The 16,473-nt window shown below is 45.5% G+C and overlaps 1 protein-coding gene across 10 annotated transcripts in view; it reads right to left on the bottom strand.

Moving 5' to 3' along the window:
- The window catches only part of ATXN7L1 (ataxin 7 like 1), a 248,296-nt gene that overhangs the window by 13,247 nt on the left and 218,576 nt on the right, over positions 1-16,473 (bottom strand). For all 10 annotated transcript variants that reach the window (XM_045494478.1, XM_045494477.1, XM_045494479.1 and 7 more), the window contains 2 exons: positions 16,120-16,376; positions 4,047-4,239 (listed from right to left, as the gene is read on the bottom strand). In XM_045494478.1, the coding sequence (XP_045350434.1) occupies positions 4,047-4,239; positions 16,120-16,376 (450 nt within the window). The remainder of the gene's footprint in view (positions 1-4,046; positions 4,240-16,119; positions 16,377-16,473) is intronic.

The raw sequence follows: 16,473 nt of genomic DNA, 5'->3' as shown, positions 1-16,473 counted from the left end.
CGCTTACGGTGTCATCCATCCATCTTCTCCGGGGACTCGGCGGTTCCCTGCCTCTCGTTACAGTCACAGAAGCTGCTTGTCCTGATGCAATCTGCCATCTGGTTGGAGCTTTCCTATCTGTTGTCAACAGAGCCACTTGACTTCCAACTAGGCTGAACTCCTTCCTTCCCTAGTCCTGACCTCACGTCCGCCTCTCAGCACTTCTAGGCAACATGTCACCACCACCAAGCTTCCGTTCGTGCTGTTCCCTCCGCTGGCCACCCCCTTCCCTCTTCTCTTGCAGTCCCAATTCTCCCCTCCCCCAGTGCCGGAATTGCGACTCTCATTCCCAATGGCCCTTATCTGACCAACCTCGCCCCTTTGAGCTCTCACGGCACACCTACTACATACTTTACTACATTTCACCGTGGAATCACTACATGGCTGTTTTGTGTGGCTTTTTTTTTTTTAATGTTTATTTTATTTATTATTTAAAAAAATTTTTTTTTTCAACGTTTTTATTTATTTTTGGGACAGAGAGAGACAGAGCATGAACGGGGGAGGGGCAGAGAGAGAGGGAGACACAGAATCGGAAACAGGCTCCAGGCTCTGAGCCATCAGCCCAGAGCCTGACGCGGGGCTCGAACTCACGGACCGCGAGATCGTGACCTGGCTGAAGTCGGACGCTTAACCGACTGCGCCACCCAGGCGCCCCTTTAATGTTTATTTTTGAGAGAGTGAGAGACAGAGCACGAGCAGGGGAATGGCAGAGAGGGAGACACAGAATGTGAAGCAGGCTCCAGGCTCTGAGCTGTCAGCACAGAGCCCAACGTGGGGCTTGAACTCACAAGCTGTGAGATCATGACCTGAGCTGAAGTTGGACGCCAACCAACTAAGCCACCCAGGTGCCCCGGCTGTTTAACGTTCTTTGTAAATAATGCCTATGCACCTGGCTTGATTATAAAGGTATCAAGACTGAAAACCTCATTCTCCTCTTCCTCCTCAGTATGAGGTTGGTAGGGAAGGGATTTGGGCTAAAGAATGGATTGGAGAGACAAGGTCCCACACAATGTTTATAGCAAATCATCACATTTAAAGCACATGGCTGAAACATGAGCGGTAAAGATGTTTACTGAACGTCACTGGATTATGATGTTAGGGCAGGCAGAAGGCCGGTAGACAGAAATGCAAGTGGACTCTGAGAAGGTGGCATGTGGCTGGTCTAGAGCTCGGGCGAGTCTGCATATGACTCTATAACTCAAACACAGCTTCTCCTCTTTCCCCCAGACCTCCCAGCAGCTCCCTGGCCTCCGTCCCAGACACAGTGCTGGGTTTGGACTCATTCCACAAACCCTTCCTGGAACCAGCCTTTGGAACAGTTCTTAGGAGGAAATGCAAGACCTTCCCTTTGTTTTGTTTCTGCTTATGTTTTGGGGGTTTTGCATTAGAATTTTGCCACCCATCAAATCTGGTACTCCCGATGAAAAACTCTTTTCTGCGCTCTGATTACCAAGTGCTTAATGATTGAGCAAGAAAATATACAAAGGGGATTCTCCAATGTGGAAGCTGGTCCCCAGCAGCATGTGGGACCTGTTCCAGGTCTAGGCATCTTTTCTTCCTGCATCCCAGTTGCTAAAGACACCCTGAATGACTGTTTCGTTACAAAAAATGATTTAATGTATCAATTGACCATGAGAGAAAGGACAAAGCATAGAAACAATCCATGGCCTTTCCATTTAAATCAGCAGAACATTAAGGGCACACAAATCTGCCCTGCCCAGAGTTGAGCTAATCCACTGTAGCCTGGCAGTTTGCCATTTGGACAAATATCCTGCGCTCTGGAGTCTGGCCTTCTGGTAGAGCCCAATCTCTTTTTTAGACTTGGAAGCTGGAGGCCCTCTATGTCTCTCATGCAATATAGCTGCAAGGTTAAACGCCCCAAGAGGCTCCTGTTCTCGGTCGCACACTGTGCCCTCAGCGGAGCTATAGGTCTTCACTGCATGGGCCACCATGGCAGACGCCACTGGTAGCCGGTCTCATCAACCGCCATCCCACCCCCGCTTCTCCCCACCCTTGCCTTGCTAATGGATCTGCACTTTTGTTCTGATATCTGACATAGAACAGGCAGCACGGAAAGGGGGGTCTCTTCCCAGAACCTTGAGAAGAATCATGGCTACTTTCATCCCGTGTCACTGCAATCCCATCCACCAACTGGTGTAGGAGTGGGCATGTGACCCGTTTCTGCTAGATGTGAATGGAAGCCTGCTGCGGGAGCTCATTGGAAGATTTTCTTCCCCGAGAAATGACAGAAGCTGGCTTCTTAGAAAGACTCCCTTTCCATTCGTCCCTTTCCACTCTTTGGAGAATGCTACTGGGTGAGGATGTGACCAGAGCTGTTGCAGACACAGTGAGATCATGTAGGACAGGCAGAAAGGGTTGAAGGGATTCTCCCTCAGAAATACCATATTGCAGGGGCGCCTGGCTGACTCAGTCGGTTAAGCGTCTGACTTTGGCTCAGGTCATGATCTCACAGTTCATAAGTTCAAGCCCCTCATCAGGCTTTCTGCTGTCAGCACAGAGCCCACTTCAGATCCTCTGTCCTCCCCTCTCTCTGTCCCTCCCCAGCTCTTTCTCTCAAAAATAAATAGACACAGGAAGGAAGGAAGGAAGGAAGGAAGGAAGGAAGGAAGGAAGGAAAGAAGGAAGGAAGGAAGGAAAGAAGGAAGGAAGGAAGGAAGGAAGGAAGGAAGGAAGGAAGGAAGGAAAGAAACATCATATTGCAGAGATGCTGAGCCAAGCTTGGAACCACCTATCTCTGGACATCCTGTTAGGTGAGAGGAATAAACAACCATGGTGTATATACACTGTATGGGTTCAATTTTTTATTCCTGGCAGTCAAAGGCATTCCTCAATGTCCCTATTTCTGTACTGGCCAAGCAGCAAAGTCTTAGGCTGCTTGTGAACCACAGGTCATCCCCAGAAATAGGAAGTGAATTGGCCTTCATTCATCACACAGATAGAAGGGAGGAGGAACTCACTCCATCTTGATGCATGATTGATTTTTTTTTTTTTTTAAAGATCTTCTTTATTTAAATAACCTCTCCACCCCACACGGGGCTCGAGCTCACAATCCCGAGATGAAAAGTCGCATGTCTCACTGACTGAGCCAGCCAGGTGCCTGATTCAGGATTGGTTTTATCTACACAGCCCATGACATTGAGGGACAGTCGAAGCTAACCTTGCAGGGCTCAAGCTGGGAGCAGAGCAACCTGGCCGTGGGGTCCCATGTTCCAGGACCCCCTGCCTTTAGCTCTGTGATGGTAGCACCAGGCAGTCCCTTCTTAAGTGTTTGGAGGGCAAACATAAACAAGCCTTCAGCTCATGCCTCCTTACATTTCCCATCTTGATTTCAATGACCTTCTGAATTGTCAAAGTGGACTCTTTCAAGGAATTGGGAAGGAATTGTACCTTAATGTTAATCGCCAATCATGCTGACATGAAATGCTTCCTCCTCTCCTCTCCTCTCCTCTCCTCTCCTCTCCTCTCCTCTCCTCTCCTCTCCTCTATACACACACACACACTCTCTCTCTCTCTCTCAGTTCTGGTGCCATATGGTCACACTTACTAATAACAATAAAACTCCAAATCAACAGGGGAGAAAGGCGGCTAGGGCTGGCACCTGGCACACCGCTAAGACAGACGGTTTCCAAAGCAGGCGAGGCAGACGAACTCTGGAAAACCAGAGGCTCCATATTCCGATGCGCAAGGCCACAAGGCCAGTTCCCCAGTGGGCTTATATAAACACCGTTTCTCAAGCATCCTTGGCCCACAGATACTCAGGTGTTTAAAGGATTATAACTAGTAGGGAGCCCTGCCCTTTCCTTCTGTGATTTTCAAGGGTATTTTGAAGGCAATCATTCAACGTCAGGGTGTACCTTTCCAAAAAACACAGTGTTGGCAGCCTCTCCTTGGGAGTGCGTGCTGTCTGACATGATGACCTAAATGCCCGCAGAGCCCTGGGTCGGGGGAGGGGGGAGGAACGCATGGACGGAAACAAGGTGGCCTACCGCAAGAGGTCTGGGGTGGTGGGTAGAGAAATGACAGTCTAACTTCTCGGGTTCGTCGGCTCCGTCCATCTCCCCTTCATCACTTGACAGTCGGCTGGTGAGGTCACCTCCAGCTGGGGGTAGCGGGGGTTCCGGAGTGCAGCCACTGTGATTTGAAGATGTGTTGCTACTGATGCTATTTGCAGATGATGGTCTAAGGGCAAGGAGAGAAACGGACAGAATAAACTTTTCTGAGGCAGCAAGACCCATTCAGCTGAAGGGAGCTCGGAAGGAGACCCATCGGCTTTCTCAACGTACCAAGGAAGGCAGGTCAATGGCAGATTGACACCAGGCAAAAATTCAGGCTGAGAGCAGGTTAGCTCTCGGTTAGAGAGCCGACCAGCTCTCTAAAATGATCCCATGGAAGTTAGGCCCTGCCGGGCTTCAATTCAGGCACCAGGGAAAACTCCCATAGTGTAAGTGGAACATAAAATACAGTATTGTAACAGAGAGTTAACTTCAAACCAGTCTTCTAATGAATGCAGTCACAATTACTCATCTCTTTGCACATAAGTAATTTGCACTTGCCAGAGAGTTGCTTCCCTCTGAAAGTAGACCCAACAGAGTAAACAACTTCGAGCCAATTAACAGACCATCGGTGATGATGAAGATAGCCCCATACTTGTTGTTACTCTTAAATTATAGCTGTATGCAACTGTTACCCTACTGGCATGAAAAAAGGTTTTGTCCCAATGATGGGGCACAAGTCTCTTACTCCACAGCCAGATTTGTTTCTTTTTTTTTCTTTTCTCTCTCTCTCTCTTTTTTTTTTTTAATAAGTAAGTTCTACACCCAACGTGGGGCTTGAACTTATGACCCTGAGATCAAGAGTCTCATGCTTTGCTGACTGTGCCAGCCAGGTGCCCCCAGATCTGTTTCTTAATATCAAGTCACATGTAGTTCAATTGTATCTTCTGACGATGGATGTGTCCATTTAATTTTTGACAAGCCACCAGAACCACAGGCTGGCATGACTGGCTTCTAGTGGGTTCTGAAGAAATAGGTTTCTTAATGAAGGCATGAATGAGTTCCTTGTGTATGAACAAAACCTAGCAGATCTCATCTCAATGACGGCTGAGCTTATAGAAAAGCAGTGTCATAGTCAGAAGCACTACATGCTTCACAAGCAGCAAAAAACAAAACAAAACAAAGCAAAACCAAAATCAAAAGCAACACATTCATGTTGGTAAAAGAGTTAGAAGAGGAATAGTCAAAGTTAACTGTCAGTTGTTTTTCCTGCTTTTTCACTTTCATCAGGTGATTGACCAAGGAGAAATAAAGGGAGAAAAAGAAGTTTTGGAGAAAAAAAATTAGTTTTCTGTATTCTTCTCTGAAAGCTGCCCCTTCAAGCAGTGTGAAACAGCACCGTTGATTTTCTCCCTATTCCCTCAACTTCCCTCGGAATTCTTCGTTGTTCTGAAATCTTTCCAGCTGTCAAAAACCTGAGTTCAAACCAGATCCCCAAAGCACAGTCATTTAACTGAATTATTTATTAATGTTTATTTATTTTTTGAGAGATCATCACTTGAGCCGGAGTCGGACGCTCAACGGACTGAACCACCCAGGTGTCCCAAACACAGTCATTTAAAGCAAAGCCGCAAAGGTCCCAAATGTCCATCAACAGATGAACGGATAAAATGGTGTATCCATACAATGGAATGTTAAACCTTAAAAAAGAAGGAAATTCTGTCACGTGCTACAACATGGATGAATCTTGAAGACATTATGCTAAGTGAAATAAGCCAGTGACAAAGGACAAATATTGTATGATTCCACTTATATGAGGCACCTAGAATAGTCAAGTTCATAGAGATAGACAGTAGGACAGTGGTTACAGGTGATGGTGGATGGGGAATGGGGAGTTAGTGTTTAATGGGTACAGAGCTTCAAAATGAGATGATAGAAAGTTCTGGAGAGGGATGGTGGTGATGGTTGCACCACAAGGTGAAGGTACTTATGCTACATACTGTACACGTAGAAACGGTTAAAATGGTAAATTTTACATTCTGTATATTTTACCATAGTAACGAAGCCCATAAGAAACCAAACCCAAGGCCCCAGGTAGTTTTTTTAGTGTTACTACAAGAACTCTGTTGCTGTGACACTTTGTTCCTGACTATCACCTTCCCATATTTATGAAAACAAAAATGCCATTCATTCTGCATGTTCAAAGTGTATGGTCCGGAGGACACATCTCCCCAGGTGCATTCCCACATACCTACTCCCTTGTATCAGAAGGGGCAACGTTATTGCCTATTCACGGCTGAAGACACATACAGGAAAACAATGCTGATAATGCTGAAACATATAAGGAAAGAAAGCAGCATCCATAATCCTGCCACTCAAGATCAAGTGCTATTACCATTCTGATTTATATCCTTCCAGATTTCTCTACTGTGCATACACGGGCACATGCATTTTTAAGCAAAAACTGGATCACACTGTATATACTATTTTCAGACATGCTTTTTTTTTTTTTGCCTAGTGATGTAGAAATCATTCCATGGGTAGAATTAGATCATTTTTAATATCCCCAATATTCCATAGTATGGATAGATCATAATTGACTGAATTATTACTTAACTATGTCTATTGATGGACATTTACGTGGTTTCCAAAATTTCTAGCAGCCTCTTTTTGAGGCCTTTCCCACTGTGTTAGGACCTCCTTGTCCTACAGGAGATAAAAGTGAGCTGGATTTTATTTAGTGTGATTAATAGCATCACAGTTATACAGGAAAATATCTTTGCATTTATTATTATTATTTTAAATATTTTTTAAACTTTATTTACTTATTTAGAGAGAGGGAGAAGAGAAGTCGCCTCCCAAGCAGGCTCCATAAGAGCCTGATGCAGGGCTCAAACTCACGAATGGTGAGATTATGACCTGATCCGAAATTAAGAGTCCATTTAACCCCTAAACCAAGAATGGGAATTTCACTTATCTTGCTAGTGATTGATTTGTTAAAGGGTGTGAAAAATACATAAATTTTTTTTTTCCTCTGGGGAGGTTGCAAATTTTCCTCACTTTTAAAAAGAGACACAAGGAAGTGGTCTCCACCTTCATCTGGAAGTACCAAGTACCACAGCCATCTTGCTATAAAACTTTGAACATGAAGCCCGAAGACTGAAGAGGGTGGAATAAAAGAAAGGCAGGGAATGTGAGCCGATTCCGCATCTTTGGGGACTGGTGCCCTGTCGCCTCTGGACTTCTTGTCACATGTGATAACAATTTTTTTTTTAATTTTTTAATGTTTATTTATTTTTGACAGAGAGACAGAGCATGAGTGGGGGAGGGGCAGAGAGAGAGGGAGACAGAATCCGAAGCAGGCTTCAGGCTCTGAGCTGTCAGCACAGAGCCCGACGCGGGGCTCGAACCCACAGACTGCGAGATCATGACCTGAGCCAAAGTCGGACGCTCAGCCGACTGAGCCACCCAGGCACCCCAACGATTTTTTTTTTAATTTTAATTTTTAGAGAGAGAGAGACAGAGTGAGACAGAGAGTGAGAGAGAGAGCACATGAGCGGGAGAGAAGGACAGAGGGAGAGAAAGAGAGAATCCCAAGCAGTCTCCCCCATCAGTGCTCAGTAAGGACCCTGACATGGAGTTCGATCCCACGGCCCTGGGATCATGACCTGAGCCAAAATCAAGAGTGGGGTGCTCAACTGACCGAGCCACCCAGGCGCCCTGCATGTGATAAAATGTTTAATTATTTAAGCGATCAGGAAGACTAGGTTTTCTGCTACTTACACTTGAAGCATCCCAATGGATACAGAGTGAACATGAGATTTTAACATACTTTGAGAAGACAGAACGTGTCTGCAGAAGTGTTAACTGCAGGGCCAGGAGCTGGCTGACCGCAGAACCTGGAGCTACCTAGGGCTGCAAAAGTCATGGGTGAGGTGTGGGCTAAGTCTCGAGGGAGAGCTGAAGGTCTTCCCACGTGGTAGCTGGACCTACAGCTCAACACCACGACCTCACGTGGCCAGATGATGCACCACTGCCCCTGCCATGTCCCACCCTCTCCAACCAACTCTCCAACAAGAGAACAAAGGTTTACTCTGCAGAGAAACTGAACTGGAGAGACCCTAGATAAGGGGCTGCCGGGCTCGGCAGAGATCAGGAGAGAAGCACAGGGCTGGAAACAAGGTGACTGTGGGCTATCTCCAGTTAGTGGGCACTTCCGGAATGCCTATCACCATGAAGGATTCATTCCCTGAGAAACTGAATGGCCTTCCAGATCTTGCCTTTGAGAATCCTTTTTGTTGACAGACCCACACAAAGACTTCCAATCAGCCTGTTAGTGCTTCTCTTTTAAATGTGAATGGTTAGGCACCCTACCCCCTTCAGCTCAGGTCAGATCTTGCGGTTGATGAGTTCCAGCCCCACGTCAGGTTCTGTGCTGACAGCTCAGAGCCTGGAGCCTGCTTCAGATTCTGTGTCTTCCTCTCTCTCTGCCCCTCCCCTGCTTGTGCTCTCTCTCGCTCTCCCTCTCTCTCTCTCTCAAAAATAAATAAACATTAAAAAAATTTAAATGTGAATGCTTAGGGATCACCAAACATTCCTGAAACATCTCCATTATGAGACCGACTAGCCAAACATCAAATGCACAGCACGAAAGAAATCAAGATAGCAAGGGAGAGGAAACAACTAAAAAAAAAACCTATCTTCAAAGATATTAGAATGGTATTACCTCTGCAAAATGATAGTATCTTGTATGATATTATGAGAAGCAATTAGAAGTTCTTTTTATCTAAGAACCAGATCCTAGAATTTTAAAAAGTGAATCATAAGTGGATTATTTCACATACACTTTTGAAGGTAAAATAAAAGAAAATCTTTCAGAAAGTAGAACAAGAGATGAAGAGAAACAGGGGAAAAGAGGCAAAAGAATGAAAACATCAGAGCAAAAGGTCCAACATCCAGCTAATGGGAAGTCAATAGAGAGAATAAAGACAATACTGGGGAGAAAATTAGCCAAGATGTAGCATAGGAAAATATCCCAGAAACAGGGGTTTCCAGATGAAAAAGATCCACTGAGTACCCAGTACAATGAATGAAAACAGACCCATATCCAGTGATACCTGAAATTTTAAAGCCCCAGGCTTCAGAGATTAAAAACTGATCACGCACAAAGAAATGAGAATCTGAATGACACCAAACTTCTCAATAAAAATTTTTGATGCTAGAAGCCAATCAAAAAATGCCTTCATAATTCTGTAGGGAAATGATTTTCTTTCTTTCTTTCTTTTTTTAATGTTTATTTATTTTTGAGAGAAAGAGAGCACAAGTTGAGGAGAGGCAGAGAAAGAGGGAGACACAGAATTCGAAGCAGGCTCCAGGCTCTGAACTGTCAGCACAGAGCTCGACACGGGGCTCAAACCCACAAACCATGAGATCATGACCTGAGCCAAAGCTGGACGCTTAAGTGACAGCCACCCAGGTGCTCCATGCAGGGAAATGATTTTCAATCCAGTTACATACTCATAGAGATTATCAATTAAGTGTGAGGGTAGAATAAAAACATTCAGGGGTGCCTGACATCAGGTCATAATCTTGCAGTTCTCGAGTTTGAGCCCCGCATTGAGCTCTTTGCTGAAAGCTCAGAGCCTGGAGCCTGCTTCGGATTCTGTGTCTCCCTCTCTCTCTGCCCCTTCCCGACTTGCACACATGTGCTCTTTCTCTCTCTCTCTCTCAAAAATAAATAAAAACATTAAAAAAATTTTTCTCAGGCATGTAAGGGTTCTAAAAATTGACCCCCCTTGAACCTTTTCACAGGAAACTGATGGAGGAGATACTCTACCAAAATCAAGGAGCAAGCCAAGAGAGAGGAAGGCCATGGGATCCAGGAAACAGGTGCTCTGACACAGAGTGGGTGGAGAGACTTCCAGCATGGCACGAACTCTATTTTTCATTCTAAGTCTTTTGGTTCTATTTGACTTTTGAGCTATGTGACCACTTTACTTGGATTAAAAAAAAACAAAGTTTCATTAAGGAAAAAAAGAAAACAAATGGTTGAAACACTTAAGAGTAAATTCTGCTTGCCAGATAAAAGAGCGATGAGGGGAGGAGAATTCTGGAGAGTGAAGCTGAGCATGGAAATCCGTGTCCAGAGCAGAATTGGCTCCGAGAGCGGAGCCGGAATCACGAGTGATGATGGTGTGCAAGGCACCAGTGAAGAAGGAGCTCTGAATGTGTTCCTTTCCAGGCTTGTTTCACTCGAGATGTATCCACCCTCCTGGCGATGATGGGAGACGCTTCCAAGACGTTCCAGCAGAGCCTGGGGAGGGAAGGAGTGTGCTGGAACCAACCTGTGTCTCAGGAAAAACAAGGCTTGGCAGGGAGTGATGGGGAATGGGACAACCAGTCATGGGAAGGTGTTGAAAACATTGCTCAAGTTTGGTAAGCTGCCATTCCCTTCAGCACGACATCACCCTCCGCTCTCCAGTTACCAGTCTGGTCTAAAGACAATGTACATGATAAAGGTCCGTGCCCAGTTCCACTCAGGGAATCTTACAGAAAGTCCCCTCCCCCACCCCTTGGATGAGGCATGAGCCTCAGGCTGTCTGAGTGCTTTGGGGAAGAGAACACAAGGCAACTGACCTTAACTGGGTCCTACTATGTGCGAGGCATGCAATGTACGTTTTCTTGTGCGAGTGACCCACTGCTTTAGGTGGGTATAAGTGCTATCTACACTTCTCAGATGAGGAAATGGGTGGCAAAGCTACTAACAAGTGGACATGAGACTTGATATGGTCTGCTTGACTTCAAAGCCCCCCATATTGAGAAATGGATGTAGAAAAAGCAGAGGGACAAATATTCAGCCGAGGCTTACAGTGTAGCCCTAACATTTGTCCTAATGAGGCACAAGCTGGAGTCGCTTTCACTCCAGAAGCATCTTTGCCCTTTTTCAGGTATCCAGAACCTTCTGTCTGTCTCCGCACTACCCTTGTCAGTCTAAGAGTCATTGGATTTTGCCATTTTTATACTTTAAGATTAGATGTGCGAGCGTCTACGAGACAGAAGGGAATGTGCCTAGATTTTGTCAGTCTTGGCTTCCACAGCCTATCTTTTCCTCCCTCCCTCCTGGGGGCCAGAGACTGGCTTGTCAGAGCCTAGCTTAACCCTCTGCTCTCCTCCCCCTTTCCTAAAGAATCCTCATGGTTTTGGTTAGTCTGGTCATCCATAGCTCTTGGGATGTTCCCTTAGAGTCGGGACGAAGAAACAGAGCACAGTAGCATGTTATTCAAGGGCCCCCAGGTTGGTAAGCAGTGGCCAGAAGGATGGGCAACTGGAAATTAGGTGGCACCAAGGCCTTTATTACTCACACTGCTTTCCCATGAAATGCTACTACCACTGACTACCAGTTTCCATTAATTGAGTGCTTACTAGGAGCTTAGTACTTATCACTTAATTCTTCTTAGCTCTGCTTTACAGATGAGCTGCTTGAAGCTGGAGAAACCCAGAAACAGGATGGTGCTCATCTTGTTAGCAAGCATGGAGCTGACATTTGCACTTCCAACCTTGTTCCAATGCTTGTTATCTGACTTAAACTTGTCCAGCTCTAGACCTAAGTTCTTTTCTCAGGAACCCTTGACAAGAATGGGTTGCAGTTCAACAATATGAGAAGTGAAATATTTTCAAAGTTGCCAAGCAATATGTAAGAAATAAATTCACACAGGGCACCTGGGGGGGCTCAGTTGGTTAAGCATGTGACTCTTGATTTTTGGCTCAGGTCACCATATCACATTCCGGATTGTGAGTTTGGGCCCCACATTGGGCTCTGTGCTGACAGTGCGGAACCTGCTTGGGATTCTCTCTCTTTGCCCCTCTCCGGCTTGTGCACACGGGCATGTGCTCTCTCTTTCTCTCTCAAAATAAACAAACAAAAAAAGAAATTCACACGTGGTAGCATTTCCTACGAAAGGAATTCATGATTGCGAAGGGATTACAATATTTCCATTTACATGTGATAATTTTTTTGCCAATTAGTAATAATTACTGTGAGTGAAATATTAAAATTTTTTTTTAATGTTTATTTATTTTTGAGACAGAGAGAGAGAGACAGAGCATGAACGGGGGAGGGTCAGAGAGAGGGAGACACAGAATCCGAAACAGGCTCCAGGCTCTGAGCTGTCAACACAGCGCCCGACGTGGGGCTCGAACTCACGGACCGTGAGATCATGACCTGAGCTGAAGTCGGCCGCTTAACTGACTGAGCCACCCAGGCACCCCGTGACTGAAATATTATATGTATTGTATATCATGAATATGAGGAAACAATGTTTTATGTTTTAGGTGAGGACATTAAACTTCTTTTTTTTTTATTTAAGATTTTAGTTTTTTTTAATGTTTATTTATTTTTTACAGAGAAAGACAGAGTGTGAGAGCAGAGGAGGGGCGCAGAGAGAGGGAAACACAGAATCTGAAGCAAGCCTCAGGCTCTGAGCTGTCAGCACAGAGCCCAACATGGGGCTTAAACTCACGAACTGTGAGATCATGACCTCAGCTGAAGTCGGGTGCTTAACCGACTGAGCCACCCAGGCGCCCCTAAAGATTTTAGTTTTAAGTGATCTCTATACCGAACATGGGGCTTGAACTTACAACCATGAGATCAAGAGTCACACGCTCTACTGACTGAGACAGCCAGACGCCCCAAGGAGGGCATTAAATTCTGATCATGCTTTTTCAATCCCTGATTGTATGGCATTTCATCCTAAGTAAAACCAAGTGAAAAAGGACATTATTTCCCACAAAGTTTGAGCAGAGTTCATCCCTGAGTTTTCTGGTGCCTACCTCAACCTTGAAAAACATCTTTAACAATTATTGTTAGCCAACATTTATAATGCACCCCCTTTGCCTCTTCCATTCAGAGACACTCTTTTTGCTGATTAACCTCATTCTTTCTCTTTCTTCTGCTTCCTTATGAGAACATAAACACTTGGCATTTCTCTATTGACAAACATTCCCTGGAAAATTAAGTAAAAAAGGAACATTAATAAGCAGCTCTTAAACTTCCACTGCCTGTTTTTGCTTTTTTAACAGCTGCCCCATGGCTTCTCCGTTACACCAGGTACTCTGTCTGCTAGGGTGAGCAATGCCTCCATCTTGATGGTGAACCTGAACCATACAATAAAGGAGGGTTTTCAAACTGGGTTCCCCGGAGCCCTTGGGGACTTGACAGGGATCCCTCGGGTGGGCTGGGGGGACAGCAGGCTGTGAGTTATATGTGTGATGGAAGCAGAGCTGAGCTGGAGTTAGGTGGAGGCAGGTCTGCTTTTTTTTTTTTTTTTTAACGTTTATTGTTGAGAAACAGAGAGAGACAGAGCATGAGCAGGGGAGGGGCAGAGAATGGGAGACACAGAATCTGAAGCAGGTTCCAGCCTCTGAACTGTCAGCACAGAGCCCGACGTGGGGCTCCAACTCACGGACTGTGAGATCATGATCTGAGCTGAAGTCAGGTGTTTAACCGACTGAGCCACCTAGGCGCTCCAAGGTCTGCTTTTATATTGGGTACCATGTACGGTTTTGTAGGAATAAAAAAGTTCTACAGCCACAAAAAAGTTTGAAAGCCGCTGTACATAGGCTTGAATCCCCTCCCAGAAATTTGGAACAGAACCATCTGCTGAACTCCAAAGCTCAGGAAAGGTAATATCCTTCACCAACATCTGGCGTGACGGTAAGAAGTAGTTGTAAAATGATCCTGCAAGACGGTGGGACACGTAAGTTGGTAGTAACAACACAGCAATGGTTATGTTGCAGGAAATGTGTGTGGGGGGCCATTCCATCTACTGTGTCCTCCTGAACCTGAAGCCAAGGTCGGCGGTTCTGACAGAGGGACTCTGGCTATCAAACTGGATCTGGCTTGTGCCCGTGGAAGGCATGAAGGAGAGAACCCAGTAGATCAGTAACAACTGTCATCAAATATTTGCTTTTGCTTTAAAAATCAACTCCATCCCCTTCTTTTATAACTAGGTTCTCTTTAATCTTTAAAAATTTTTTTTAAAAAGCTTATTCATGTTGAGAGAGAGAGAGAGAGACAGAGAGTGAGTATGCGAGCAGGGGAGGGGCAGGGAGAGAGGAAGAGAGAGAATCCCAAGTAGGCTCCCAACTGTAGGCTCATGAACTGTGAGATCATGACCTGAGCCGAAATAAAGAGTCAGACATTTAATCGGCTGAGCCACCCAGGCGCCCACAACTGTGTTCTCTTCATGCCTACTTGCTGACTAAACAATTACCCCTTGAGATTCATACTGTACGCATTAAAAAATGATCTGAAACGGGGCGCCTGGGTGGCGCAGTCGGTTAAGCGTCCGACTTCAGCCAGGTCACGATCTCGCGGTCCGTGAGTTCGAGCCCCGCGTCGGGCTCTGGGCTGATGGCTCAGAGCCTGGAGCCTATTTCCGATTCTGTGTCTCCCTCTCTCTCTGCCCCTCTCCCGTTCATGCTCTGTCTCTCTCTGTCCCAAAAATGAGTAAACGTTGAAAAAAAAAAAAATTTAAAAAAAAAAAAAAAAAAAGAAAAAAAAAAAAAATGATCTGAAAATACCACTATCTGCAAGTCTCATATTTTGTTATTAATGTTTCCTTTTCATGAAGTTCTGGATATTTGAGTCTTATCTTCTAAACTCTAGATTCTTTTTTTTTTTTTAATTTTTAATGTTTATTTTTGAAAGAAAGAGAGAGACAGAGACGGAGTGCTAGTGGGGGAGGAGCAGAGAGAGAGGGAGACACAGAATTCAAAGCAGGCTCCAGGTTCCGAGCTGTCAGCACAGAGTCCGACATGGGGCTCGAACCCATGAACCTTGAGATCATAACCTGAGCTGAAGTTGGACGCTGAACTAACTGAGCCATCTGGGCTCCCCTAAACTCTAGATACTTAAAAAGCAGGCTCTAATTTCGTTCATCTCTGTACTACTGCTTGGAAGTACCTAACATAGTACAGGCATACCTCAGAGACATCACGGGTTTGGTTCCACCCCGCTGCCATAAAGCCACTATTGCAATAAAGCGAATCGAATTCATTTTTGGGGAGGGGGGTTTCCCAGTGCATAGAAAAATTATGTTTACATTGTACTATAGTCTATTAAGTGTGCAATGGCATTATATCTAATTTACATACTCTAATTAACAAACACTTCGTTGACACAGAGACATAGTGCGCGATTGCTGTTGGGAAAATGGCGACAGACTTCCTCGATGGCAGGGTTGCCCCACACCTTCAATTTGTAACAAATTGCAGTATCTGTGAAGCGCAATAAAACGAGGTCTGTCTGTACCTTGCTTATGAAGCAAGCACTAGATAAATATTTGGGAATGAAGGGCTCCCTGTCTTATTACCTGGAAATCGGTCGGCTGCTTAGTACCCCACGTCCCATCAAAACAGACATGCATAGATTTTAAATCGTTCTTAATCCAAATGGGTTTTAATTCTGTTTTCTGTTCTTTCCTTTCTGTCCAGGACAACCAAATAAAACCCCAAACAGATGGCTCAGCTTTCTTGGTGTGGAGGGAAATGTAAGGACAAACAGCCTCTGTGATGCCAATTTTCCTTTCGCCCCGATCAGAGGAGACTCGTGGAAAAAAAGTCACAAGATATCGTGGCAAATGGGCTCCTAAGGTGTGAGGACTACCCCACTCTGTGTCGGGAGCGTCCAACTAATCTAAAAACCCAGGCCACCAGAAAGTTGCCCGGTGGCTGATAGAGCTCAGCCTTTCCAGGTATTAACTTCCAGATTACTCTTGCTCTATAAAAACACATACTGTCTGAAATAGATCTGCTATGGTGATGATGATGATGGTGATGATGGTGATGATGGTGATGAGGATGACGACAGCAGGAACAGCCACTGAACACTATACGGTGGGCACTGGCCGAGCCCCTTATGCCCGTGATCTCACTTACACTTCACAACCGCCTTACGAGGTAGGGCTCTTACGACTTCCAGATGCCACGTGATCAGCCCACACACGACCCAGCAAGGCAGAGCCACTTGACCAAGGACTCAGGGCTTCTACTGCCGAATGGGACTTACCTAGGAAGCACAGAGTTAGGTGGCCTGGATTTTGCAGGGGATGCGACTTTCGGTTCTGGCCCAGAGCTCCCCGAAGGTCCTGGCAGAGAGTCCTGCGCTGGCCCCGGTTGGTTTGGAAGTACTTCCCTCGCCGAAGTCAGGAGATGCTCTTTATCTTTCACTTCTTTTTCGCGGGACTTGGCTTTGTGTTCTGCCAGAAGGAGGTCAAATTGCTTTTTCCGGCCTGGGACTGCCCTCCGATGGCTTAGCGAATGTGTCTAAGGAGAAGAGAGATGAAAAGCACAGCCTCTTTGATCAGCACATAAACCTGCTTCCCCAGGCCCTCCATTTCAGAAACAGCAATTCATGGGAATT

This window comes from Leopardus geoffroyi, chromosome A2 (genome assembly GCF_018350155.1).
Source record: "Leopardus geoffroyi isolate Oge1 chromosome A2, O.geoffroyi_Oge1_pat1.0, whole genome shotgun sequence".
In the NCBI taxonomy this organism is placed as follows: Eukaryota; Metazoa; Chordata; class Mammalia; order Carnivora; family Felidae; genus Leopardus; species Leopardus geoffroyi.
Note: the sequence above shows the minus strand (reverse complement) of the source record. Positions and strands in the feature narration are given on the sequence as shown.